The following is a 23,021-nucleotide window of genomic DNA, read 5'->3' as shown; positions in this document are numbered from 1 at the left end:
GGCGCAATCCCTCCGACTTTGTCAGGCTGTCAGCACGCCGGGGTATTGTCCCGCCGCGGAATCCCACACTAGCGAGCGAATGCGAGGCACCACACCCCCGACGAATGGGGTCAATCGCATTCATCACGGAACCAGACTAACCCACAGTGGCATGACTCCCAAAGCCACGTTGCTTAACTGAACTCACCACCAAAAGCTTCACCACCGCAGAGCTGATCGAGATTCATAGGTTTTTATTATTCATTAACTGATATCTATGCTGGCGGCTGCCTTCAGATAACAGTACTGTGCCGCGTCGGGCTAATCATCATCAGTCATCTCCATCAAGCTTTCGCCTTTTTCGTCCTCGTCCACGAGCACCCTCGGCCGGCCGACCTTGGCCTTTCCTTTGGCATCGCGCCGCAGCTTCGGGAGCTTGTTGGATATACGCTCCCTGGCGGCCGCCTTGCCCATCTCGAGCTCCTGCTCAAACGCCTCCAGCTCGTCGCCCTCGGCAACGTCAATCGTGGACGTCTCTTCCAGGGCCTTGTTTAGCAGCTCCGTCGCTATGCTGTCCTGTGGGTTAATCGCGAGCGCCTCATGCAGCGGCACAACGGCCTTTTCTGGACGTCCCTCTTCAAGATAGATGAGCGCTTTCGCGCAGAATATCGTCGCGTCCTTGCCGCCTTGTCGCAGGACCTCGTCAAACTCCATGTGTGCGTCCTTCCACAGTCGCAGGCGACGGTATGCATGTGCCAGGTTCGTCCTCGGCGCCAGCCACGCTTGCGGGTCAGAGTCAATGTCGGCGGCAATCTTCAGCGCCGCCCGGAAAAATTGTACAGCATCTTGCGGCTTATCTTGGTGATATTTGACGACGCCCATCTCGTTCAAAAGGAGGGGGTCCGTCTTGCACAGACCGTAGGCCGTCTTGAGGAACTCTTCCGCCAATGTCATATTGTTGAGTGCGTGGTTCTGCATGCCTAAGAACACCTGCGGCAAATGCGTCCCCATGAAGAGCCTCGCTGCTGTGGAGTATGCCGAGATGGCCTGGTCGTGCTCACCCTCGGCGGCAAACGTGTGTGCGAAGCCGATCCACGCAGGGCCAAAATGCGCATCCATCATGCTGGCCTTGCTGAAATACCGACGGGCCTCCGCAATCTTGTCGATTGAAAAGTAGTATATGCCCACGGCCAACCACGAGCAGGGCTCTTCGGGGTGGTTGTCCGCCAGGTCGTGCGAGACCAAAAACAGCGCATTCTTCATCTTGAGCTGATACAGACATGCTAGATGCAGAGGGTGGACGCTAAAGTTGTACTTGTCGTCCTGCAGAATGGACTCGGTAATGGCGAGGGCGTCTCTATACCGACACTGCGTGTAGAGGAGATCTGCCTTGGCGAGGAGTAGGTCTGGGTTGTCCGCAAGACGGTAGTGCGTCGACAGAGAGTCGCATGCCGCGGTGAATGCCGAAGGTTCCCTATACTTTGACAGCCGCGTTGTGTAGAGCATCTTTGTGAACTCTGCCGCCTCCTGTGACGATGACACATCCCCAGAGACGCTGATGGCGTCAAAGTCGAGCGACTCGAGAAATGCCCACTCCTCGTCGGGCGACAGCAGAGCGTTAGTCATGAGCTGCTGGAACGCCTCAAAGCACTGCACGTCGATCCGCACGGCATCCTTGTAGCACTCCTTGGCTCGGTCAAAGGCGTTCTGCTTGGCGTAGCAGATGCCTCGCAGGTAGCACATGGCGGCTTCGTATTTCCGGTTCGTCGCTTCCTCCTCTGCAGCCTCGTCGCGGGCATGTCTATCCCTCGAGCTTCCCTTGGGGTGGCCGACCGCCCTACCCAGGGGCGCCGTATTCTGTTGCTTCCGCTTGTTGCTCGCATTGTTGATGAGGTGCGTCGGGTTCCGCTCGCCAAGGATGGCCAGGGCTTCGTCGAATCTCGACTGCTTGACGAGGCAGTGGGCCGCTAGGTATCGACAGGAGACATTGCGGGCGACGAGGTCCTGTTTTGCGAGAAAAGTCTGGGCTCGTGTGTAGTTGCCGGTAGCAAAGTGGACTTGAGCCAGCCAAAAGGCGTCCTTATCGTCGTCTGTCCACGTTAGACAGGGCAGAGCGGGCGCCGGGAACCTCACATACTGGTCAAGGCTAGCAGCTTGTCGCCGATGAAGATGGCGGAATCGTATTGGGCCTTGTTCAGGGCATCCTGTCTCCATTCCCGCAGGAACTTTTCCATGGCGAGGCGGCGAGGCGGCGAAGCAACGAGGGAGGTGGCTAGATCGTGGGCATGACCGAGTGGTGTATGTGACAGAAGTGTGGCGGGTTCGAGGTTGACGTCGGGATGCCGATCAACGGGGTGAGGTAAGCGCGTCGTGGGCTCAGGCGCGACGGGAATCTGCACTTTCTTTTCTTTGGATGACGGGCAGGAATTGGAGGGGACGTGGATGCACTGTGCACCGGGCGCCGCCAGGGGTGTGGGCCGAGTAAATGGCGGGGTAGGCCAACCAGAGGGCGTCTTTGGGTCTCTCCCAGGCACACCACGTGGTTGCCGTTGATGTTCAGCTGTTGCGTCTTACAGCGTTGATCTGGCTTACCTAGGTATCTTATGGCATCAAGTATTGCCCAGGTGTCTGTAGATGGAGTATCTGTAGATGGCGTCTTGCATCTTGTCGCCAGGTCGAATGTTGTCGTGAGGCTCTGGCGCTTAGACGGCACGACGCTGCAAAAATAGCACGTCAACCGCCACCAAAGCTTGAGCTGAGGTGCGTGGGTGCCCTCACTGACAGCACTGCAACTCTATCATCTATGACTCCATTGTGGCCAATGCTAGCTGGGTAAGCCGGCAATTGTTTCAGGCCATGCACGCTCTGCACTTCCCCATCCGACCGTTGAGGTGCTTTTGACGACAAGACGCCGCCATCCCAAGTGCCGGGGGCAGACTACTGCTCGTCAGTGATGAGTGTCTAGACGGGTATGCGAGTAAAGGCATGTCCGCCCAATCCGAGAAATGCAAGTGGTGAAATAAGATGGTTGGGTGTTTTTGCTGGCGCTGCCCTACCAAAAGCTACCCGCGCCCAATGCTTGGTACAAAGTACGGACGGCGGGCGTCTCCAGCCCCGAGCCTTCAAGAACACCTCGCTGTGACCTCACTGTGGTGCGCCGTTCCAGCGTGCCCGCGTGCCCCCTCGCCCCCTCTCATTGGCCCAGGATCTCCCAGTGGACCCATCAGGGGTAAGGCTAACCTGGGCTAAGCGAGGCGCTATCGCTCAATCCGCCATCGATAACAAGGTGACGACTAAGGTCGAGGAGGATGGGGCATCAGTATCCGTACTCCGTATTATTTTTTTCTCTTCAAGCTGTTCATTGTTCCCCATCAGTCGATAATTCGCCTTTCTCACTCCCGCCTCACAACATCGCTCAAACACTGCAAAAAATCAACAACGTCTGTAATACCCACACACACGCACACGCAAACTCCCCTCGAGATACCACCGACGCTACCTTGCTCTCCAACCGAAAGAACTCCCTCCCCGCCCCTTGGTCATACCTCACCCCCGCCGAAGCTCTCGCACGCCGCTGTCTCTCTCCAACTGCCATCGTCTCCTCTCTCCTCTCTGTGCCTCCGTCTCCAACCCGCCCCTGCAGCAGGCCCTCGTCGACCGCCAACGCCCGCCAACGCCCGCCAACGCCGCCATCCCGACCTCATCGCATCCCAACTCCTATCCGCCCTGTCCCAGCCGCCACAACTGCGACCATTAACCGCAAACCGAGGTGCCGCCGCCCTTGACGTTTTGAGGGATTGACGAGACCAAGCCAAATTCACCCCTCCTCCCCCCGGAAGCCGTCGAAAGCAGTCCTCATGGATAACAACCTATGGACCCGCCGCACAAAGTAAGACTTTCCTTCGTCCTCCCTGCACCACCCACACTAACACCTCCAGCTCTGGCAAGCTTTCACTCTCGACAAATGGTAGTCCCGCGCCGGGCGGTGACGCCAACCGAAACGGCTCCTTTGCCAAACGATTCGGCGGCGATACGTCCTCACACGGCGGCAAATCAAATCCATTCAACAACGTAACGACCCCCGGCGCAGGCGGCATGGCGTCCCCCACCGCCGCCGGTGCGGCCAACGCCTTTGGCCTGGGCTCCGGCGCCTTCGCCTCCTTCGGCTCCGCCAAGACCCCCAAGTCCCCCGGCAACCCGTTCGACCTCGCCATGGGCAAGATGGGCGCCAAGGCGGCGACGTCGCACGACCCGGCGGCCAAGGTGCCCTCCATCGCCCCGATCCCCGAGAGGAAGGCCCTGGGCTCGCAGCCCGCCTCGGCCCGGACGTCCTCGGAGCAGCTCCGCGTCCACCCCCTCAAGTACGAGTGGGTGACGTGGTGCCGGCCGCCCCAGCCAAAGGGGCAGCCGTACCAGGAGTACGCCAAGTCGCTGACGCCAATGATCCACTGCAACACCGTGGAGGAGTTCTGGGTCGGCTACCCTCATTTGAAGCGGCCCTCTGAGCTGTCCGTGGGCTGGGAATACCACTTCTTCAAGCGGGGCATCCGCCCAATCTGGGAGGACGAGGAGAACAGAAGCGGCGGCAAGTGGGTGCTTCGTCTGAAGAAGGGCATCGTCGACCGGTACTGGGAGGATACCGTGTTTGCGCTCCTCGGCGAGGCCTTTATCGACGCCAGCGAGGAGGTCTGTGGCGGTGTGGTGAGCGTCCGCAACGGCGAGGATATCATCAGTATCTGGACCCGCTCGACCGGCGGACGCGTGCTGAGGATTCGGTAAGCATCCCGGCACTGAGGACCTATGTCAAGCTAACAGCCGCAGTGAAACGTGGAAGTCGTACCTCAAGTGCCCGCCCAACACGCAGTTCGAGTTCAAGTCCCACGACGAGAGCATCCAGCACCGAGCCGCCATCGAGGAGTCCCGTCGCGAGAAGCAGCACGACAAACGCGGCAACAAACAGACTACCGAAGAGCAGAAGCCCGCCGCTTCGTGATCGGAGCATTCACACCCCGAAAAGCAACGACCCCTTCTCGCCGGGAAACGCCACACCCAACACCTCGTTGCATTTTGTTTTGTTCTCTCTCCAAAGCCATCTTTGATGTTTATTTGTACACTATTGGATCCACTACCCCCCCCCTTACGACGGATCTTCATAGCATTCGGGTTTGTGAAACTCCGACAAAAAATACACCTATATGGGGGAAAAATGAGGAAGCAGGTTTGGAAACATTGGAGACGGTGTGCTGTTTTTATCACCACTTGACGAGGGACTCCTGGATGAAGGGCTCGCTGATGAAGGGGGGAGATCGAAAGGTGTCCCCCTTTTGGATTTTTATCGATCTCGGAAACGGGAATCGGCAAAGCGGTCTGTGAGGAGGAGGAGGGAAATGGAACGGGGGGTTAGCGGTCAAACGTTTAGCGGTCACGTTTGTTTTATGGGTTGCGACCACGCGGGCAGGTCATGGATCATTCCCAATCTTCATCATCTTTTTCGGGAGGTGTACACTACTTGCGATCAAAGTGTCGCATGCTTCGGTATGCTTTTGTTGGCTGCTGGATGCGCGGTCCGAAAGGCATGGGCCGTATGGATAGTCCCAAATGACTACGAAATGAGCTCACTTTGGACGTTCCAATGACATGACGTGAACTGGATGACATGGCATTGATGACGGGACGGACGCCCGCGGTATCATTAATCGTACAATCTACGCTTTCCTGGGCGTCCTCCGCCTCTCCCACACCTGCAAATACGTCTCGCCCAAATATAACAGCTCGCTCTGCACCTTCTCCACAAACAAATCCTGACAAGACACCCACTCGTCGCGGCTCTTATCCTTCAATTGCACCTTCCACGTCTTGCGCTCCTCTCCGCTGTCCGCGACGTCCTCCTTGGCGCGCACGGCCTCGTGGACGACGTTGGCGACGAGTTCGTACCAGATGGGTTCGCCGGGGGGCCACTCGCCCGGGTTCGGCTCGACGTACGGACTCACGTCGAGGCCGCGCGGGTCAAACGTGACAATCGTGGGGTTCCGCTCTGAAACGAACTTGTTCTGGCTGAAGCGCTTGACGTGGAGGACGAGGTAGGGGGGTAAGGGGTGCAGCAGGCGGTACCGCTTGCGCTGGGCGAGGTGTTCTTGCGCGTGGATGCCGTCGTACTTTGAGAGGATGGTTGTGAGGGGCACTTGCGGGATGATGTTCTTTTCGAGCTCGTCTTGGAAGAGGGGTGCTGCGGGGAGGTCGAGGGTGAGGAACATGAAGCGGGACGACGTCACTGAGACAGCGGCGTCTTCAAAGCGCAGACGGTCGCCTGCGTCGGCGCGCGCTGTGATGGCTTGCGATTCGACCTTGAGCTTCCCCTGGAAGATGCGCTGCACGACGGAGCTGCCGGGCTTTGTCTTGGACCCGCCGAGGCCCAGGTGCAGATTATTCAGGAACCATGACAGGAACTCAACGGGGTCGGACTGCGCCGTCAGGGTGTAGCGCTTATTCGATAGCAGAGAAATCTCCTGGAGCAGCTCGTGGGGGGAGACGTGGGCCTTGAAAGCGCGCGGGTTCCAGATCTTGCGGACGAGGATGCCGAAGCGCTTGGCGAGCTCGGAGCGGGATGAGAGGTCCTCCAGGAGGCAATAGTTGCGCAGCGGCGCGACGTGCGCGAGGGCCTGGACCACGACGTTGAGGTAGTCGTTTTCTTTCAGGTTGTTCATGCCAACAAAGCCGGGTGCGTATTCCCTCCCTGCGAGCGTAAAGGACGCGCGCAAGGGCGTGCGGTCGAGGGCAGCGACTTCGGGCTTCGTGTAGCGCGGGTCCGAGACGAACTTGATGTCGTCGAGGGACTTGGACTTGACCTCGTAGCCTTCGGGGAGGACGTAGACCTTCTGCGTCTGCATGTTGATGAAGACGTGGTGATTCTCGTCGAGGGCGTGGAAGTAGGCGTGAGATTTGGGGCCGCGGCCTTGATAGTAGCGGCCGCAGACCAGACACGCGTAGACGTTGATGTTGGACAGGCTGACGGAGCAGAGCTTTTCGAAATCAAAGTCGAGGACGTTACGGTCTATCGTGTCGAGGTAGAGGTCGTCGTAGCCGTCTGTCGGCGCCGATTGGCGGATCGGCACCGGTACCGGCGCGTCTTCCTCTATGTCGCTGTCATCGTCGTCGTCTTGTGGTATTTCGGCGGCGCCATTTGCGGGTGTTGCGCCGTCCGTCGTCGTCGCTGTGTCGTGCCCGTTTTCGAGTGAGCCGTTGGAGATGAGGGAGTCGACGGTTCGTGAGCGTTTCGACGCGGGTGAATCGATCCCTGCGATTTCGTCGAGGGGGTCCTCGGCGTGACGTTTTCTGTGCGCCATGCTGTGTGTGTGGTTTCTGAAGGGGGTATCGAGTGTTGTTGGTGGCTTCCTTGCGGGTGCGAGGCTGAGGTCGCAGGCGTGGATTGGTGGTTGCCGTTCAGGCGTGGAAAAAAGTCGCCAGTCTATCGCTCTAGGTGCACGCCCCCACCGTCGGAAGCCACGCCCTGAGCTTCAACGACCTCAACCAGACATCACCCGTTACTACACGGCCATAGACGACGAAAAGCTATGTGCGATGGAATATACACCAATCCCAGCTACACTGGGTTGCCGAATCGCCAGAAGAACGTCTCGGAGGATGCTAGCGCATGCAGCGGATGCATGATGGCCCTATCAGTGTCGCTGCGTTATCATTCAATGGCATCATCCTCGGAAGCGCCTGACCAGATGTAAGCCGCAGCCTGATCTTGAAGCGGGGGGCTTCTGCACTTTTCCCCTCAGGATATTAGGACTGGGTGGTTTCCACTCGAGCAACGCTTTGCGAAAACGAATCTTAGGCGTTCGAACGGCAGCAACTCACCATGGCCGCTTCTCCGCCACGCCGTCGTGAAGACTTCACTGTAGCAGTGATATGCGCCCTTCCCCTCGAGTTCGACGCTGTGGAGTTGGCCTTCGATGAGCTATGGGAGGAATCCGACCTTGGTCTCGGCAAGGCTGCTGATGACGAAAATAACTACATGCTGGGTCGAATCGGCAAGCATAACGCTGTTCTTGTCGTTTGTGGTATGGGAAAAGTGAACGCAGCGAACGCGACTGCGCGCCTTCGGTCCAGTTTCGGGCATCTCAAGTTAGCCCTCTTATGTGGCATATGCGGTGGGGTGCCCAGTGCAAACGGCGATGGGAATAAGCAGCTGGGAGACGTCGTCATCAGCAAGAGTTTATTCCAGTACGATCTGGGACGACTCTTCCCAGGCCGGTTCGAGCCAAAAAAAACACCATACAAGACGCCTTGGGCAGGCCACCCAGAGAGATTCGGTCCCTGCTTACTGTATTCGAAACTCATAGGCAAAAACATCGCCTACGACAAGAAATATTTAAAGGTCTGACAGAAATCCAAAACAAAGCAGTCAAGGAGAATTACGATGTCGACTACCATCGACCAACATACGGAGACGTGCTCTTCCAACCCGACTACATGCACAGGCATCGGAAACACACACAGTGCTGCTGCAACGAGACCCTGGCCTGTGAGCAGGCAACGATAGCTACCTGTGATGACCTCGGCTGTGACACCGAATGCCGAGTGCCTCGAAGACATCTTGAGAGTCAGTCTGGAATTCAAACTGGGCAAGAGAAAGCTCCTGTTGAGCATCAACAGCCTCTTACATTTATTGGTTCGGTTGGAACAGGGGACACCGTCGTGAAGTCTGGCAAGGACCGAGACCGGATTGCGAGAGAACACAGCCTCGTCGCCTTTGAAATGAAAGGGGCTGGAGTTTGGGATCAATTGCCCTGCATCATCGTCAAGGGGGTATGTGACTATGCCGACAGTCACAAGAACAAGACTTGGCAACACTATGCCGCGGCAACAGCTGCTGCGGCGGCGAAGGCCCTGCTCCATCGCTATGCTCCAACAGTGGCACCGGTTGAGCAGGCTACACGAATTGAGACGCCTGGCTTCTCACCAAAGTGTAAGCCGTCAGTCTCCTACGCTCCCGTGCGATCATACTGAGAGAATACAGTTGAAATGACACGTGTCAAAAATCCCGGATTTGTTGGCCGAGAAGAGATACTCAACCGTATCAAACAGCTGTTCGGCACACAGACTGGCCTGGTCACTCGAAATTGTGTTCAAGAGTGGCACTCAATGGGCTTGGTGGTGTAGGGTAAGAGCAACTCTCTATCACTCTGAAGCAAGGCTAACATCAAGAAGCAAGACGCAAATTGCATTGGCGTATGCCTACTGGGTACATGAGACTTTCCCTGAAGCTTCCGTCTTTTGGGTTCACGCTAGCAACCATCAACGATTTCGCCAGGCTTTCACATCGATCGCTCAAGTATGCGGCATCACGGGCTACGACGAAAATAAGGCCGATACCCTTCTTCTGGTGAAGCAGTGGCTTGAGAGTAAAAAAAGCGGTCGCTGGCTACTAATCATCGACAATGCCGACGACAAGGAGACTTTCTTCACGGACTCTGGGCAAGACGGCATTAGCACAGATGTGTCAGCACTTACATCGGAAGGGGGACTAGGTCGCTTCATCCCTGAGTGTCTCCACGGATCCGTCCTCATAACGACAAGGGACATGCAGACAGGCCTAAGGATGGCCGCGGGAGTTCCTCCAATCAAAGTCAATGAGATGATCGGTGCTGAGGCTGTTGAGCAGCTGCGGTCCTTGCTCCCGAACCAAAACATCTTTTCATCGGAAGCAATCGCGTTGGCATCTCGACTTGAGTACTTGCCATTAGTACTAGCGCAGGCAGCCTGCTTCATCTTCAAAAACTCCATGTCCATCAACGACTATGTTCAACTACTGGACAAGAGCGACTCTAGATTGGTACGTCAGCTGAGCGAGCCTTTCGCGTCAGTAGGGCGAGACTCGGAGACTCCCCATGCGCTGACGGCCACCTGGTTGATTTCCTTCCGTCAAGTCGAAGAACGGTATCCTTTGGCGGGCAACTTGCTTTCTTTCATGAGCATGTTTGATCGCCAGGCTATTCCCAAAGCCTTCGTCGAAAACTACTGCTATGAGCAGCTACGCAAGAGATCGAAATCTAACGACGACGCGGACGATCCTTTTGAGGGGGATTCCGGCATTGGCTCCGACTATAGTTCTACCGCCGCCACAGGGTCTAGTGCCGGTTCTGAGGCCGGTTCTGATGCCGGCTCTGAGGACGACTCCGAGACGACTTTGGAAGTCGCAAACGCTTTGGGGATTCTCCAAGCGTTTTCCTTCATTTCTCAAGCGAGTAATGGAACTTACGACATGCATCGACTCGTGCATTTAGTCACGCGCAAACGTCTTTTGAAGGAGAAGAAGATGCCGCAACTTTCAAGCGAGGCTCTTGGAATGATGGCTCGTGCTTTTCCCTATGGATGCTTTGAGAATCGAGTAACATGTCTTGCATATCTACCCCATGCCCTCGCCCTTCTGGTACGCTGAGATCCTCAATCTGACGAGGTAAAGATCCAAACCGGAGAGCTACTGTACAATGTGGCCGGTTACTTTGACTACCTAGGGCAAGATTCGGAGGCAGACACGTATTTGACACGAGCATTGGAACTACGGAGACAAGCACTTGGGCAGGAGCATCCTAAGACTCTTAAGACGATGGGCAACTTGGCATTGTCTCACATAAATCAAGACCATCTAGAGGTGGCTGTTGAGTTGCTTCTGTCTACACTGGAAGCCCAGAAGAGGCTGCTGGCAGAGAGCGATAAAGACGTACTATACACGCGCCGTAGACTTGCACGTGCGTATTTACGACAAGATCGCCTTAAAGAGGCAAAGAAGTAATATTTGGAAGCACTCGAGCTCTGTAAAGGAGCCGGGGGGGGGGGGGGGGGTGTGGGGGGGTAAGGAAAGCATGTCACACATCTTAGCCGAGCTTTCGACTTTGTACTTTAAGCAGGGGCAGTATGAGGAGGCAGAGAAGCTGCAACTGCAGGTACTAGAGAGAGATAGAGAGATGTTCGGGGATGACCCTGGGACTACACTTTGGACCATGAGGGAGCTAGGGAGGACGTATACAGAGCAAGGCCGTCTAACAGAGGCAGAGCAAATGTTCTCTCAGGCGCTCGCTCGAAGCAGGGCATTGGTGGGCGAGGAGCACGATGAAACGGTACGGACCACGTTAGATCTAGGAAGACTCTATAGAAGTCAAGGTCGTCTAGTAGAGGCAGAGGAGCTTTTCCTGAAGATGCTAGAACTACGGAGAATTACGTTAGGCGAGGAGCATAAGAACACAGCATGGATCATGGGAGAATTGGGATTCTTATATTCTCACCAACTCCGGCTGGCAGAAGCGGAGAAGTTACAACTACGAACGTTGGAAGTAGACAGAAAGGTTTTACGGGAAGGACATGTTGAAACTTTAATACAAGAGAACAACCTCGCCTGGACATGGTGGGATCAAGGTCGGAAAGAGGAAGCGATTCAGCTGATGCGTAAGTGCGCCAAGGCTCGAGAACGCGTTCTTGGTCGACATCACGAACACACAAAAGGCTCCCTCGAATCATTGTCACACTGGGAGAAAGAGATGGACACGGAGCACAGCAGCGACAATGAGTCGGGGCACGGAAGCGAAGACTCTAGCGAGGACGAGGAGGAAGACACGTATGCACGTTCATACGTAGGCTCCGATGACGACTCGGATGATGGCGAAGGAGCACGCCTATAGAAACTCGTCACTCAGAGCCATAGCGAACATCGAATTGCAAAGCCCGCTCTACCCAAGTCAATTGTCAAACGCTAAAGGCGTAATCAAATCAAACCAGATCACCAACACAAACCAACGTAAAACCAATAAAATCATTCTCTATTTTGAACTCCTACATCTACTCCTCACATCACATTATTATGACATCCGCCGCCGCATCCTCCATGGCCACATCCTCTATCGCGGGGGGCGCGAGACTGTCCATCTCCCGCAGGGTATATTCCACCAGGTAACTCTCGTCCACGAGCTCGTCCGTCCGCCTGTAGTGCCGCTCGGTGTACACCCGCAGCGCGTTGAGCACCTCCTTGAGGCTCCGCTGGCCCCGCGCGCCCTTGACCGAGAGGTTGGAGAACTTTGACGCCGGGTAGCTGCGGACGAGCGTCCAGAGGATGCGCTGCGCGACGGCGGTCGTCCGCGCGTTGGTGTTCCAGTCGCGGAGGCGGAGGAGCAGGGTGAAGAGTTGTTCGTCGGAGAGGGTGGCGAGGACCTGGTCGACGGCTTTGAGGCCGCAGAGACTGCCGGGTTCCGGGGCCGAGGTGACGACTGACGTGAAGAGGCTGAGGAGGCGGCCGGGGTGGTTGAGCTGGAGGGCGAGGACGATGGCCTCGCGGTAGGAGCCGTGGTGGATGTGGTTCTGGAGTTCCTGCTCCTGCTCGATGAGCTTCTGGGCGGCTTCGGTTGCGGCGGCCTGGGATTCCGTGGTGGTGTCCTTCCAGAAGGTGACGAGGGCGTCGCCGTCACCCGAGACGATGGTGTTGTCTTCCGGGTGAACGGCGAGAGCCCAGATGCGGTCCTCATGGTTGTCGAGCGTGGTCTCGCCCTCGCCCGAGTTGGCGTCCCAGACCTTGACGAGGCCGTCGCTGCCGGCGCTGGCGAACTGGAGCTGCTTCTTGCCCTTGCCCTCGGACTTGGGCATGTTGAGCCAGGCGACCTTGAGGACGCTGTTGGAGTGGCCTTCGAACGTGCGGATGCACGAGTAGTCGTTGAGGCTCCAGAGCTTGACCGTCTTGTCGGCGCTGCCGGTGAGGACGACGCCCTTGCCGGCGACCTGGCCCTCGTCGCCTTGGACGGCGGGGCATCCGGCGGGGGCGAATTTGACGGACCACACGCCGCGCCTGTGGCCGCGGAGGATGCCCTGGACTTCACCTTCGGCCACGGACCAGATCTTGACCATTTTGTCCTGGGAGGAGGAGGCGAAGAGCTGGCTGGCGGGGTGGACGTCCATGGCGTTGATGTCCTTGTCGTGGGATTTCCGGGTGAAGACGGCGCGGGAGCCGCCCTTGCGGGTTTGCTGGGGTTCCCTCGGAATCTCCCACTTCTTGACGGTCTGGTCCTGGGATCCGGTGAAGAGGAAGGGCGGGGGGTGGCTCAGGGGGTCCTTGAATTGTGCTGATGCTTCTTGCGGGGGCTGCTTCGGGAGTGCCACGGCGCCGACTGATTCCGTGTGGCCAGTGAAGGTGGCGTAGCATGTGTAAGAGTTGTTTGCCGGGTCAACGCGCCAGAGACGAGCGGTGTTGTCCTTTGCGCCGGTGGCGATCCAGTGTCCGGACCAGTCGACGTCCAAAGAGACAATGATGTCGTCGTGGCCCTTGAGCAGCGCGATATCCTGGCCAAAGTACGTCTCATCTTCTGACGAGTCCTTGACGGAAACGATGCGAATGTCCTCGGCGTTGGTCGCCAGCGCAAGCAGGGAGCGATCGGGCAAAAGGTAGTTGAGATCGATGATGGAGTCGTGGGTTCCGGAAATCCGTCTAAACGGCTCCATAACTGACCCTTCAACGGCATCCTTCTCCGGCACCTTGTACAGCGCCAGGGTGTGGTCGACCTGGACGCACAGGATAAAGGGGAGCTCGGGGTGCGAAACGGCACTGACGACGCCCTCCGCCTCGGCCTTATCCGGCTGGTCCTTCGTGAGCTCGCGGCCCGTGTCGGTGTCCCAGATGCGGAGGCAGCCCTTTGCGCCGGCGGAGTATGTCAGACGGCCACCATCGACGAAGCCGACGGCCTCGACGAGCTCCAGACACGGCACGACCTTTCTAATCTTCCACGACCGCGCATCCCACCAGATGATTGTCTTGTCTCTGCTGGCTGTGACGATGGCTTGCTGTTCGGGGGAGTAGTCGATGCCCTGGACGTTGGAGACGTGGGAATCAAGGCTCGCGACGGCAGCGCGCTTGTGAAGATCCCATACCCGCACCTTGCCGTCCTGGCTACCGGATACGAGGCGCCAGTTTGTCGTCGTTGTCGTAGTCTCTTCCTCCTCGGCCTGCTTCGCTTTCTTTCCCTTCTTGCTTGCGTCTCCCTCGTTTGACCGCGCAGCGACCTCGAAGAAGTGCAGAGCCGAGACCAGAACGCTCGGCCCGCGGAAGGTGTGCGTGACGTATCCGCCGGCAATGTCCCAGACCTTGATCGCTCCGTCGGTGCCTCCGGTCGCCAGGAGGGTGCTCGTTCGGTCGACGGCGAGGACGACGACGGGGGTTCCGTGGGGCTTCAGCGAGCGGGTCAGCTTCGCCTCGATTGTTCCATCTTCGGTGGTCTTGAGGGCGTATATCTTCATCGCGAGCGATCGGGAGCAGATGATGAGATGGGAGCCGGAGGGGGTCACTGCGGCTGTTAGATCGGGGGTCGGTCAGGTAGAGATCGTACATACAGGTCAGCGTCGAGATTGTTTCGCCATCCTGGGAACACTGTCAGCCGTGCATCTCTATGAAAGACTCGGGGCGCATACTCCTTCAATCTTTGCCAGATGCTTCCCGTTGGAGGGGTTGGTGAGGATGGCGTCCTCGCCGAGGGGGGTTGCGAGAATCTTGGCGCCATTGTCCAATGCAACGGAGCCGCCGGTGAAAATGGGCCGAATGGCTCGTTCAGGCTCGAACGTCGTCTTGAGGGGCTGTTTGCTCGCCATCTTGTCGGTCTATCGAAGCGGTGCAATCGGTCGCGACATGCGGCAAGCAGCGGTTCGTCCCAGATTATTTTTTTTTCGTCTGGCGGGATGACGGCTTATCGATAGCGTTATCTTATCGGACCCGCTCACCTGCAGGAGCTCTCCAACACCACCATGGAGCTTGGTATGATCAACTGCGTTTACAGACATCCATCTTCAAACCTGTGAATTGATCCGACGTACCAAGACGATCTTGACCACTTCTGCAGCACGTAATAAGCTGCACATGTGGTCGCCCATCCACCTCACAACATGACGAGACTCGGTCCATTGACCGCGCAGGCCCTAGTCAGTTCTCCCCAACTCACCACACGACCCAACTAACCCCCCCAGGGCCGCTCGCCATTTGACGATGTGGTCGACGGCGAAGGCGAAGATGACCCACATGCGCCGACCCAGCAGTACGATAACCGCGGACGGCCGGTCAACCCCGAGACGAAACGGATGAACCGCGACATGGTGCGATCCCACAACGAGGTGATGCAGGTCATTGGCGTCGCCGAGCCGGACAACACGCCCACCACCGCCGAGGTCGACTCCGTGCGACGATACTTCAACTACGAGGATGCGGTGGGCACGCGGCTGCTGCGGTTCGGGCGCGCGCTGGAGATTGCCGGTGTCTGGGGTATTAACGGCATGCGACTGCGCATTCTCCTGTACAGGCGGTACGCCGACATTTCCTTCTTCGAGCTCTTCCAGCACGAGCGGAGCCAGCGGTCGATATCGTCCGCTCTCATGACGGGTCTGCCGACGTTCCTCAGCGGCCATGTCTTTAAGATGGCCACTTACTGGTTCTACCCCTACCCGAGGAAGAACAAGTTTGTCAACACCGCCCTGTCGTACATCAGGGTGCACCTGCAGCTGTATGTCTTTCTCCAGAGGCTGGACATCATTCCCTCTGCGAGATGGTTCCCTTCTTTGAGCTTCTTCATCCCGGGCTCGCCCTCGTCACCCATTGCAGCGCCGGCGCCGCCAAAGGACTTTAGCCCATCATCGCTGGTGCAATACGCCGGCGCGTGGTGTGTGAACTCGATCCCCTTTATTTCGTACGTCATCTGGGGTCAGATCTGGACCGAAGTCACGGGTCACCTGTGGCAGGAGTTCTACGGACGACTGCCGAATACCGTCCACCACCGGAAACCTCCACCGCCGCCGCCTCCACTACCGCCGGTGACGATTCCGGAGACGCCGGAGCCGGTTCCCGACGTAGACCGTCAACAGCCCGAACCTCTCTCTGAGCTGAGGGGTGAGGACATCCTCGAGGACATTCCCCCGGAAGCGGAACCTAGCGACACACCGCCCGTCCAGGCAGTTCGCCGACCAAGCGCCTTCTCAGCTAGGGGCGACGACTACGGCAGTGACGACGAAGAGGACGGCGGCGTCAGTGCAACGCTCATCAGTTTCGACGTGGAAGCAACTGACTCAACCGATGCGCCTCCCGGGCTTTGGTCCGCCGAGTTGCGACCAAGCACGGGGCCGGATTCTGGGTACGGCGCCTCCATCCAGTACATGGACACCATGTTGACCAGACTGCCGGCGTGTCTTGCGTCGGACATCTTCACCGTGATCTCGGGCTACGTCCTGGTCTCGCCGTACGAAGCCGTCGCGCTGCGTCTGGTGGCGAGGTCCTACCGCGAGAGGATGGGCCTGCCCACCTTTGACATCCACGATACCAACATCTTTAGCGGCATGACGCTGCGGGGCGTGACCAACTTCCTCGGGCTGGAATTTTTGCACTTGGTGATTGCGGGTGAGCTGTGGGCTCTCATCACGGGCCTCGCGCAGTGGTTCCACATCACGGAGGAGGAGTGGAAGCTGTGGAATGAGATTGAGGAGGCCGAGGCTGCGGAGGAACGGAGGCGTCGGGGGCAGATTTAAGTGTGTGGGTTGGCGTTTGGGTGTAAAGTCACCGGGATAGTTCGGCGTCTGGCGTATGCATCACGAGATACCTCAAGCACAATAGTCTTTTTCAACTCCTTCAACTGAAGTGTTCGTAACGTTCGTTAATTTGGGGGTATCAACAGTGCACCGGTGGTTCATTCCGTCCCACAGCTAGATCATCTCTTCTGCTTGCCTTTCCCCTTTCTGAGCTTCTCCGCCTTTTGCTCCTCGACGAAGCCTCGGACAATGTCGAGCAGGTCCGGGTTCTTGCGGGCTAGCAGGACGACGTCCTCCGTGTGGACCGTCGATCTCCGCGCGTGCCGACTGAAGCTCTCAAGGTCGGTGGCGACTGACTCTGTGGAATGGTTAGCATCGCGGGGTTCCAGATGGACAAACTGGTCAAGAGGGAAGAGACGAGAGAGCTCAGGCTCACCAATCTGTGCCCAGACCATTTCGGTCAGCGCGGCAATGTACTGCGGTGTGGCGTTGCAGTTCTGCTTGATTGACTCCTCGTCGACGATCTTGCCGACTGCGAACCAGAGCGCGGCCTTGAGACGCTGGGCATGTGTTAGCTATGCTTTGTGTCCTTAGGTGTTAGTGTGATTTACCTCGCGCTCGTCTTCGTTGGACATGTCTGCCATCTTGACGACTTCTGATGGGAGTCTGGATGTCTTTCCCACTTTACGCGACAGACGCGTCGCGGGGATTTAGTAGGAGGATGCTGGACTGCGTAGGTTGGTACAAGTGGTGTCGTCCGTTTGCTAATGCCACAACAGATCGAGATGCCGTTCTAATCTCGATGTTCCAAGGGATCCAGGCTATTCCTCGATAGTCACACTGGCGATCGACTGTTCGAAAGGTTGACCATGTCGTCGAGAGCGGAAGGGTCACATGATGTCGCGCCCCTTTCGTGAAGATGATGACTAAGCTTCACAGGCCTGAAGCTCCAGCAAAGGCTTACACATCAGTCCAGAGGGGCAATGCAAGGCTGCTATTCACGATTTCTCGCCAACAGGCACCTCATACATCAAGTCCAACATGGACAATTCAGATTTTAAAAGAAAGGCTCCTTAGTCACCGGTGGATTGGCGCTGACAGAGTGCTCTGAAGCCGTTGCCCATCAGCGGGTGCTTGGGGGGATCACAAAAGAAAACGCGCTGTGACATCACTGGACGAACCCCCTGTAGGACCCTGGGCCGGCCGCTGAGCCTCCACCGTCCAGCGAGGTTCTCCATTGCCGTGCCGTCAATTGGCCAAAGTTAGCGGGCTCCCTCAGGTGGGGCCTTCTGCGCAATTTTGACCGCGCGGGCCGGCTCTTCAACGTCGCGATATTTTCTCTCGGCCATGGCTTACCATCTTCTCGTCTCTATTTCCTTCTGTCGTCGTCCCTTCGAAGCCGCACCTCATCGGAGCCAAACTACCCTACGCTCTCAGTCAACAATCCCACGATCATCCATCCGAGCGCACCTCGCGCAACCTCCAACCAACCATCAAACAACCAACCTACGGAAACCACCCCACCACCGCCAAGATGTCCGCCGTCATCAACCTCCTCAACACAATCTGGACGCGCTTCAGCACCAACCTGCGCGGCACCCTCGAGGGCATGTCCACAGAGAAGTGGATCCGCCTCGTCATCATCGTCGGCGCCTACTGCCTGCTCCGCCCTTACCTGATGAAGCTGGCCGGCAGCTCGCAGATGAAGCAGCACGAGACCAAGCCCGAGGACGAGTTTGACGGCCCCAAAGCAAAAGTGCAACCCAACACGCTGCGCGGGCAGGTCGATATCCCCGAGGATAGCGACGATGAAGGCACGACCCAGGCCACGGGCGCGACATCGACGTCTACCGACTGGGGAAAGAAGGCGCGCAAGAGGCAGCGCGACGTGCTCAAGAAGATGATTGATGTCGAGGAAAAGAGGCTTGCTGAGCTGCAGGAGGACGATGAGGATAAGGACATTGAGGAGTTCTTGGTAAAGGAGTAGGGAGGTGTGGTTTGTTTGGAGCGGGCTGTTGGATGGCGTTTTGGGCTCTTGACGGTTGATTAGCATCATTAATACCAATGTCGGTGCTCGGCTCTGTCTATCTGGTTGTTTGTGCCGTCGTGATGGGGCATTTGGAGTGGCGGTTGATGACGTCCATCGTCTGTGGGCAATCCTGGAGCATGAAAACGAGTTGATGCGATACCTCAGGACGTGTCTCGCACTTTATGGCCCGTCGGTTGGACTACTCGGGTCTAGAAACCCCAAAGGATTGTGCCCGAGGATGAACTCCTGTCGGACCTCTAAGTGCCATCTGATTCCACGCCTTCGCCAGTGACACCGTACCCGATGACTCCTCGGTGCTTCAGTCCCTGTCTTCTAAATCCATGCCCGGCTGCCAAATCATCGGAGATTCAAGCCTCTGGTCGGATTCAAGACCAGCACCCATCTCCGCTCCGAGCAGAGCCTCACCATCAATCTGGCGACCTTGCTGACCACCAACGCTAGGACCAGCAGCACAAGACAGGGATGGGAGTTCTACTAAACTTTCCCCTGTGGCCTCCACTTGACCAATGCACCTCGCTGAACTGCACTTGCTCCGAGAACTCGACTTTCCAAACGCGTCCCACGGATCAAGACCTAAGAATCTTTCTTGTTCACCAGCATTTTCCAGCCCAGTCTTGCCCATTCAATGGCAATTGCGCCACTGGCGACAGTCTCTGATTGATTGCTCGTCGCTGAGCACTTACTACACCGGCTCGACAGACGCATGTGACGAACCGATTGCGACACCCGCTACAAACGCCAGGCGCAACTGCGAGATGGCTTCCGCACTCCCAGCCGTCATGGCTACTGCCTCATCCATCGACCCGGCCGCGTCGACGTCGACCGACTCCCCTCCTGCCTCCAAGAAGTTCAAGGCATCCGACCTCCCTCTACCATCCGCGACCAGAGCCGCCATCGAATCCCTGGCGCACAGCTTCAAGAAGAAGGGCGGATACGACGCCATTCGCAAGGAGGTCTGGGACAAGTTTGCAGCGAGCGTGAGTCTTGATTGAAATTTCATCGCACGACAAACAACTAACCCGCGCAGGACTATGAGGCCCAAGTCACGAAAGCCATCCTCGAGGTAGCCGAACAGGAAGTCGAACGCAACCCCGGCCAGCTCCTTACCCTCGACCGAGGCAAAGCCGCCGCTCTGATTGACGGCGCCCTCGAGCGCTCTGGCGTGTACCAAAAGGCAGAGCGGGTCATCACGCAACTCATCGATAGGGCGTCAATCGAAGAACGCATGCGACAGCTGCGCCGCGTTGACATTGGCGAAGACGAGGCTGCCGCAGAACAAGAGCGGGGAGCCAAGACGGACGAAGACTACCACGCAGAGACGTTGGCGAAACAAGCCGAGCGTGAAAGGGTGCGCGAAGAACTGAGACAAAAGGAGGCCGCCATCGAAGAAGAGAAACGCAAGATTGCACGGGAAGAGCGCAAAAAGGTCGAAAAGGAACGCGAAAAGGCCGAGGAGAAACGCAAGGCCGAAAGAGACGCCAGGCGTGCTGCCAGAGAGAAGCTCCAAGCAGAGCGTGAGGCCGAAAGACAGGAGCGCCGCCGCCAACGAGACAAGGAGCGGAGCCGGGACAGAGACCGCGACCGTGACCGAAGCCGGAGCCGCAGCCGCAGCCGCCGCAGGGATAGAGATCGCGATAGAGACCGTGATCGGGACCGCGACGACCGCGACCGCGACCGCCGGGAAGAGCGAGATCGCAAGCGCAAGGAGCGTCACGAAGAGACCGAGGAGGCCAAGCAGAAGCTCTCCCAGGAGCAACTCGAACGACTCGAACAGGAAGCCCTTGCGGATCTCCTCCGAGAGAGCAAGCGAAGCACGGCAAAGCAACCCGAGTTGGAGATTGACGAAGCGCTGGCACCACCTCCTAGGAAACTGGCTCCCGCGTCTGCAATCATGCCCTTCAAGAAAGTTGCGTCCTCGCGAGACTCGCAAAAAGCCTCAGAGTCGAAGAAGGCTGTAGAGGTGAAGAAGGAAGCTCGGGATGCCAGCGTCGCTGCGACACCAAAAGCCGACGCACCGGTTGTCAAGGCTAGAAGCCGCAGCCGGTCACAGGCGACTGGAAAAGACCGTGAGAAGGACAAGGACGGTGATGACGATAGACGACGGACTAGAGACGACGACGACCGCCGTAGACGTGATCGTCGGTCTAGATCTCCCAGACCGCGTGATCGATCCCGCGACAGGCGTGACAGGTCGCGCTCAAGACCCCGACGCGATCGCAGCAGGTCTCGTCGACCCGAAAGGCGGGAGAGAACCCCCTCGCGCACTCAATCCAAGACTCGCCGTGACCGAAGCAGATCTCGCACACGCCACGACCGCCGCGATAGGAGTCGATCTAGATCTCGCGACCGGAGAGACCGTCTTCGTACCGACAGGCGAGACCGCAGTCGCTCACGCCGCCGCGAGAGGAGCCGCACTCGGGTACGCAACGATCGCAGAGACCGCAGCCGTTCTCGTGTGAGGGCCGACCGCCGAGACAAGTCACGCTCCCGCTCCCGGACCCGCAACGAAAGGAGAGACCGAAGTAGGTCTCCACGACCTGACCGGCGCGAGTCCATCCGCCGTGACCGCAGCCGCTCTCGCCCTCGCCGGGATCGCTCTTCCGACCGGAAGCCCTCTGAGCGCGATCGCAAGAGTCGGTCTCGCTCGAGGCAGCCTTCTCCGGCCGTGCGATCTACTCCCAGGCTGGAGCGAGACAAGGACGAAAAGGAGGCTACTAAGATGGTCGAGGTCCGCAAGCGCGAAAAGGAAGCCAAGGCGTACCTTGCCGCGCAGCGTGAGGCTCGAGAGAAGGGCATGCCGGTCCCTGGGATCGACGATAAGAGAAGCACGGGGGATCGCTCGCCTGAAGCAAAACGCAGGCGCGACTTGGATGAAATTGATCGGTATGTGCCTCCCGGCAGAGACAGAGAGCGACCTCACGACCTGGCCCGGGATGACGAGCGTCGTCGGAGTCGCTCGCGCAGCAAAGATCGCGAGCGGGACAAGGACAGAGATCGCGTCAGGGACAGGGATCGCGACAAGAGAGACAGAGACCGCTCTGGAGATCGACGGGACCGAGAGAGGGCTAGATCAAGAGATAGAGATCGGGATAGGGACCGCGATCGTGATCGTGACCGTGACCGCCGCAGCCGGAGAGACCGCAGCGTCTCGTCGCGGAGGGATAGACGCGACCGAGACCGGAGCCGGAGCCGCCGAAGGAGTAGGAGTCGCTAGTTGCCTCTGCGCCCGGCGGGTTTGGTTTGTCTGGCCAAGGAGGGTTAATGGGAGTGCCGGCCTAGGGTGCGGGTACGGGTACGGGATGACGTTGGGTCGTCTCGGGCGTGAATAGGGGTTATGGAACATCATCACATGGCTCACTATGGCATAGAGCTGGGACTGTGGCATCGGTAGTATCAGTAGCATCAATCGCGCACGATAGCCCGCAGGATAAGCATCACAAAGTGAAGTTCGATTCTGCTGCGGAAGCTTGCTCTTGGCTGTCGTTTGAGATGAGGCTGGACAAGAGGCAAGTCTGTCGTCTCTTGTGCGACCCGCCGCTCATCCCGCTCCGACCTAACGCAACGGTACGGCGGCTAGCGTCCCGATCGGAAACACCGCGCCGAACATACCCCACAAAAGCGGCCTCGGCCCGGACAAGCGACCGGAAACCCGGAAGTACAGGGGTTGGTTCAGACCCGACCGCCCGCACGGCGCAAGCTGTCATGGGGATGGAAACGCGGCAGGGTGAAGGAGACTGTTGCGGGCGGGCGGCGTATCCGAGAGACCTAGAACCCTGCATGGCATCCTGCCTATGTCCGTGCCCACGCCACGCCACGCCAACGCTTACACTGCACAGTAAGCCAAACAGTGATGTTCCTCGGGATGATGGGCACGAAAGACCTTTCAACTTTCCGCCCATTTCGCCTCATGCAGACAGTCCAGCGAGCACAATCCATCCCTTGAATTCATTTTCCACTTCCAGAATACAGTAATGGAAAGACGAGGCGTTCGGATGACTGCGAAGAAAAAGAGAGAGCCCCACTAGCATGACTCAAAAGACTCGAACGCACAGTCTGGCCCCATCAGTTGCAAGTGCGAGATTCGGGGCAGAACTTTTCGGTTTCGCGAAGCCATTGGCAGTGGCACAAGCTCTGAGGCGTCGAAAAATCAAAGTTTCCCTACAATACAGCAAATTGGACCCCCCCAATTTCCTGTAAACCCCGTCGGAAACCTTACGCCGTACATTAGCCTTGCCTTCAATCAGTCTTGGTCTTGAGACGATGACAAGTTGACCAGGGTTGAGGCCATTCCCCAAACGCCTTCATCCGTGGCTGTTTCGAATAACCGTAAGTTTGTAGCTCCCTTTAGACAACGTCGCAATGCCTTTATGTCTCTATGCTACACAAGAAAGAATGAACACAAAATAAACTCTGACACGGTAAACCAGCTTCCCAATCGGTTCGGTAT

The 23,021-nt window shown here is 57.8% G+C and overlaps 9 protein-coding genes across 9 annotated transcripts; 5 read left to right on the top strand and 4 right to left on the bottom strand.

The window, feature by feature from the left end:
• Positions 1–216: 216 nt before the first annotated feature.
• BDP81DRAFT_412331 (tetratricopeptide) lies at positions 217–2,609 on the bottom strand. The gene is made up of 2 exons (XM_060589206.1): positions 2,117–2,609; positions 217–2,069 (listed from the first exon to the last, which is right to left on the bottom strand). The coding sequence occupies exons 1-2, from the start codon at positions 2,211–2,213 to the stop codon at positions 301–303; spliced, it is 1,866 nt and encodes a 621-aa protein (XP_060451301.1). The 5' UTR covers positions 2,214–2,609; the 3' UTR covers positions 217–300.
• A 1,171-nt stretch (positions 2,610–3,780) lies between these two features.
• Positions 3,781–5,250, top strand: BDP81DRAFT_486249 (eukaryotic initiation factor 4E). Its single transcript, XM_060595201.1, has 3 exons — positions 3,781–3,868; positions 3,918–4,754; positions 4,801–5,250. Exons 1-3 carry the CDS (start codon positions 3,837–3,839, stop codon positions 4,970–4,972), a joined length of 1,041 nt encoding a protein of 346 aa, XP_060451300.1. The 5' UTR covers positions 3,781–3,836; the 3' UTR covers positions 4,973–5,250.
• Positions 5,251–5,684: 434 nt separating this feature from the next.
• BDP81DRAFT_305869 (ubiquitin carboxyl-terminal hydrolase) lies at positions 5,685–7,322 on the bottom strand (the record flags this gene model as incomplete). The annotated part of the gene is made up of 1 exon (XM_060583216.1): positions 5,685–7,322. One exon carries the CDS (start codon positions 7,320–7,322, stop codon positions 5,685–5,687), a length of 1,638 nt encoding a protein of 545 aa, XP_060451299.1.
• Positions 7,323–7,843: 521 nt separating this feature from the next.
• Positions 7,844–11,663, top strand: BDP81DRAFT_456348 (uncharacterized protein; the record flags this gene model as incomplete). Its single annotated transcript, XM_060593156.1, has 9 exons — positions 7,844–8,238; positions 8,280–8,953; positions 9,005–9,074; positions 9,119–9,148; positions 9,196–9,994; positions 10,157–10,417; positions 10,451–10,724; positions 10,867–10,954; positions 10,994–11,663. 9 exons carry the CDS (start codon positions 7,844–7,846, stop codon positions 11,661–11,663), a joined length of 3,261 nt encoding a protein of 1,086 aa, XP_060451298.1.
• Positions 11,664–11,781: 118 nt separating this feature from the next.
• On the bottom strand, positions 11,782–14,649 carry BDP81DRAFT_362880 (WD repeat domain-containing protein). Its single transcript, XM_060586455.1, has 3 exons — positions 14,431–14,649; positions 14,353–14,380; positions 11,782–14,306 (listed from the first exon to the last, which is right to left on the bottom strand). The coding sequence occupies exons 1-3, from the start codon at positions 14,605–14,607 to the stop codon at positions 11,833–11,835; spliced, it is 2,679 nt and encodes an 892-aa protein (XP_060451297.1). The 5' UTR covers positions 14,608–14,649; the 3' UTR covers positions 11,782–11,832.
• Positions 14,650–14,898: 249 nt separating this feature from the next.
• BDP81DRAFT_307008 (uncharacterized protein) lies at positions 14,899–16,524 on the top strand (the record flags this gene model as incomplete). The annotated part of the gene is made up of 2 exons (XM_060583328.1): positions 14,899–14,934; positions 14,980–16,524. 2 exons carry the CDS (start codon positions 14,899–14,901, stop codon positions 16,522–16,524), a joined length of 1,581 nt encoding a protein of 526 aa, XP_060451296.1.
• An 89-nt stretch (positions 16,525–16,613) lies between these two features.
• Positions 16,614–17,305, bottom strand: BDP81DRAFT_1508 (kinetochore component CENP-S-domain-containing protein). Its single transcript, XM_060581906.1, has 3 exons — positions 17,136–17,305; positions 16,961–17,084; positions 16,614–16,882 (listed from the first exon to the last, which is right to left on the bottom strand). The coding sequence occupies exons 1-3, from the start codon at positions 17,166–17,168 to the stop codon at positions 16,704–16,706; spliced, it is 336 nt and encodes a 111-aa protein (XP_060451295.1). The 5' UTR covers positions 17,169–17,305; the 3' UTR covers positions 16,614–16,703.
• Positions 17,306–17,592: 287 nt separating this feature from the next.
• BDP81DRAFT_412319 (trafficking PGA2) lies at positions 17,593–18,926 on the top strand. The gene has a single exon (XM_060589205.1). The coding sequence runs from the start codon at positions 18,059–18,061 to the stop codon at positions 18,509–18,511; it is 453 nt and encodes a 150-aa protein (XP_060451294.1). The 5' UTR covers positions 17,593–18,058; the 3' UTR covers positions 18,512–18,926.
• A 427-nt stretch (positions 18,927–19,353) lies between these two features.
• Positions 19,354–21,788, top strand: BDP81DRAFT_444026 (complex proteins associated with Set1p component shg1-domain-containing protein; the record flags this gene model as incomplete). The annotated part of the gene is made up of 2 exons (XM_060591776.1): positions 19,354–19,551; positions 19,602–21,788. The coding sequence occupies 2 exons, from the start codon at positions 19,354–19,356 to the stop codon at positions 21,786–21,788; spliced, it is 2,385 nt and encodes a 794-aa protein (XP_060451293.1).
• Positions 21,789–23,021: the final 1,233 nt, after the last annotated feature.

This window comes from Colletotrichum phormii (genome assembly GCF_030913505.1).
Source record: "Colletotrichum phormii strain CBS 102054 chromosome Unknown BDP81scaffold_1, whole genome shotgun sequence".
NCBI lineage: Eukaryota > Fungi > Ascomycota > Sordariomycetes > Glomerellales > Glomerellaceae > Colletotrichum > Colletotrichum phormii.
This window is presented reverse-complemented; position numbering and strand designations above follow the sequence as displayed.

Excerpts from the sequence above, each read along its gene's own strand:
- BDP81DRAFT_412331 (XM_060589206.1), bottom strand. The coding sequence starts at position 2,213 with ATGGAAAAGTTCCTGCGGGAATGGAGACAGGATGCCCTGAACAAGGCC. Across the intron at positions 2,070-2,116 it reads CAAGCTGCTAGCCTTGACCA|ACGACGATAAGGACGCCTTT; the intron begins GTATGTGAGGTT and ends TAACGTGGACAG.
- BDP81DRAFT_486249 (XM_060595201.1), top strand. The coding sequence starts at position 3,837 with ATGGATAACAACCTATGGACCCGCCGCACAAA. Across the intron at positions 3,869-3,917 it reads CTATGGACCCGCCGCACAAA|CTCTGGCAAGCTTTCACTCT; the intron begins GTAAGACTTTCC and ends TAACACCTCCAG. Across the intron at positions 4,755-4,800 it reads GGACGCGTGCTGAGGATTCG|TGAAACGTGGAAGTCGTACC; the intron begins GTAAGCATCCCG and ends TAACAGCCGCAG.
- BDP81DRAFT_362880 (XM_060586455.1), bottom strand. The coding sequence starts at position 14,607 with ATGGCGAGCAAACAGCCCCTCAAGACGACGTTCGAGCCTGAACGAGCC. Across the intron at positions 14,381-14,430 it reads ATCTGGCAAAGATTGAAGGA|GATGGCGAAACAATCTCGAC; the intron begins GTATGCGCCCCG and ends CAGTGTTCCCAG. Across the intron at positions 14,307-14,352 it reads AACAATCTCGACGCTGACCT|TGACCCCCTCCGGCTCCCAT; the intron begins GTATGTACGATC and ends TAACAGCCGCAG.
- BDP81DRAFT_1508 (XM_060581906.1), bottom strand. The coding sequence starts at position 17,168 with ATGGCAGACATGTCCAACGAAGACGAGCGCGAG. Across the intron at positions 17,085-17,135 it reads CCAACGAAGACGAGCGCGAG|CGTCTCAAGGCCGCGCTCTG; the intron begins GTAAATCACACT and ends ACACATGCCCAG. Across the intron at positions 16,883-16,960 it reads AATGGTCTGGGCACAGATTG|AGTCAGTCGCCACCGACCTT; the intron begins GTGAGCCTGAGC and ends ACCATTCCACAG.
- BDP81DRAFT_412319 (XM_060589205.1), top strand. The coding sequence starts at position 18,059 with ATGTCCGCCGTCATCAACCTCCTCAACACAATCTGGACGCGCTTCAGC.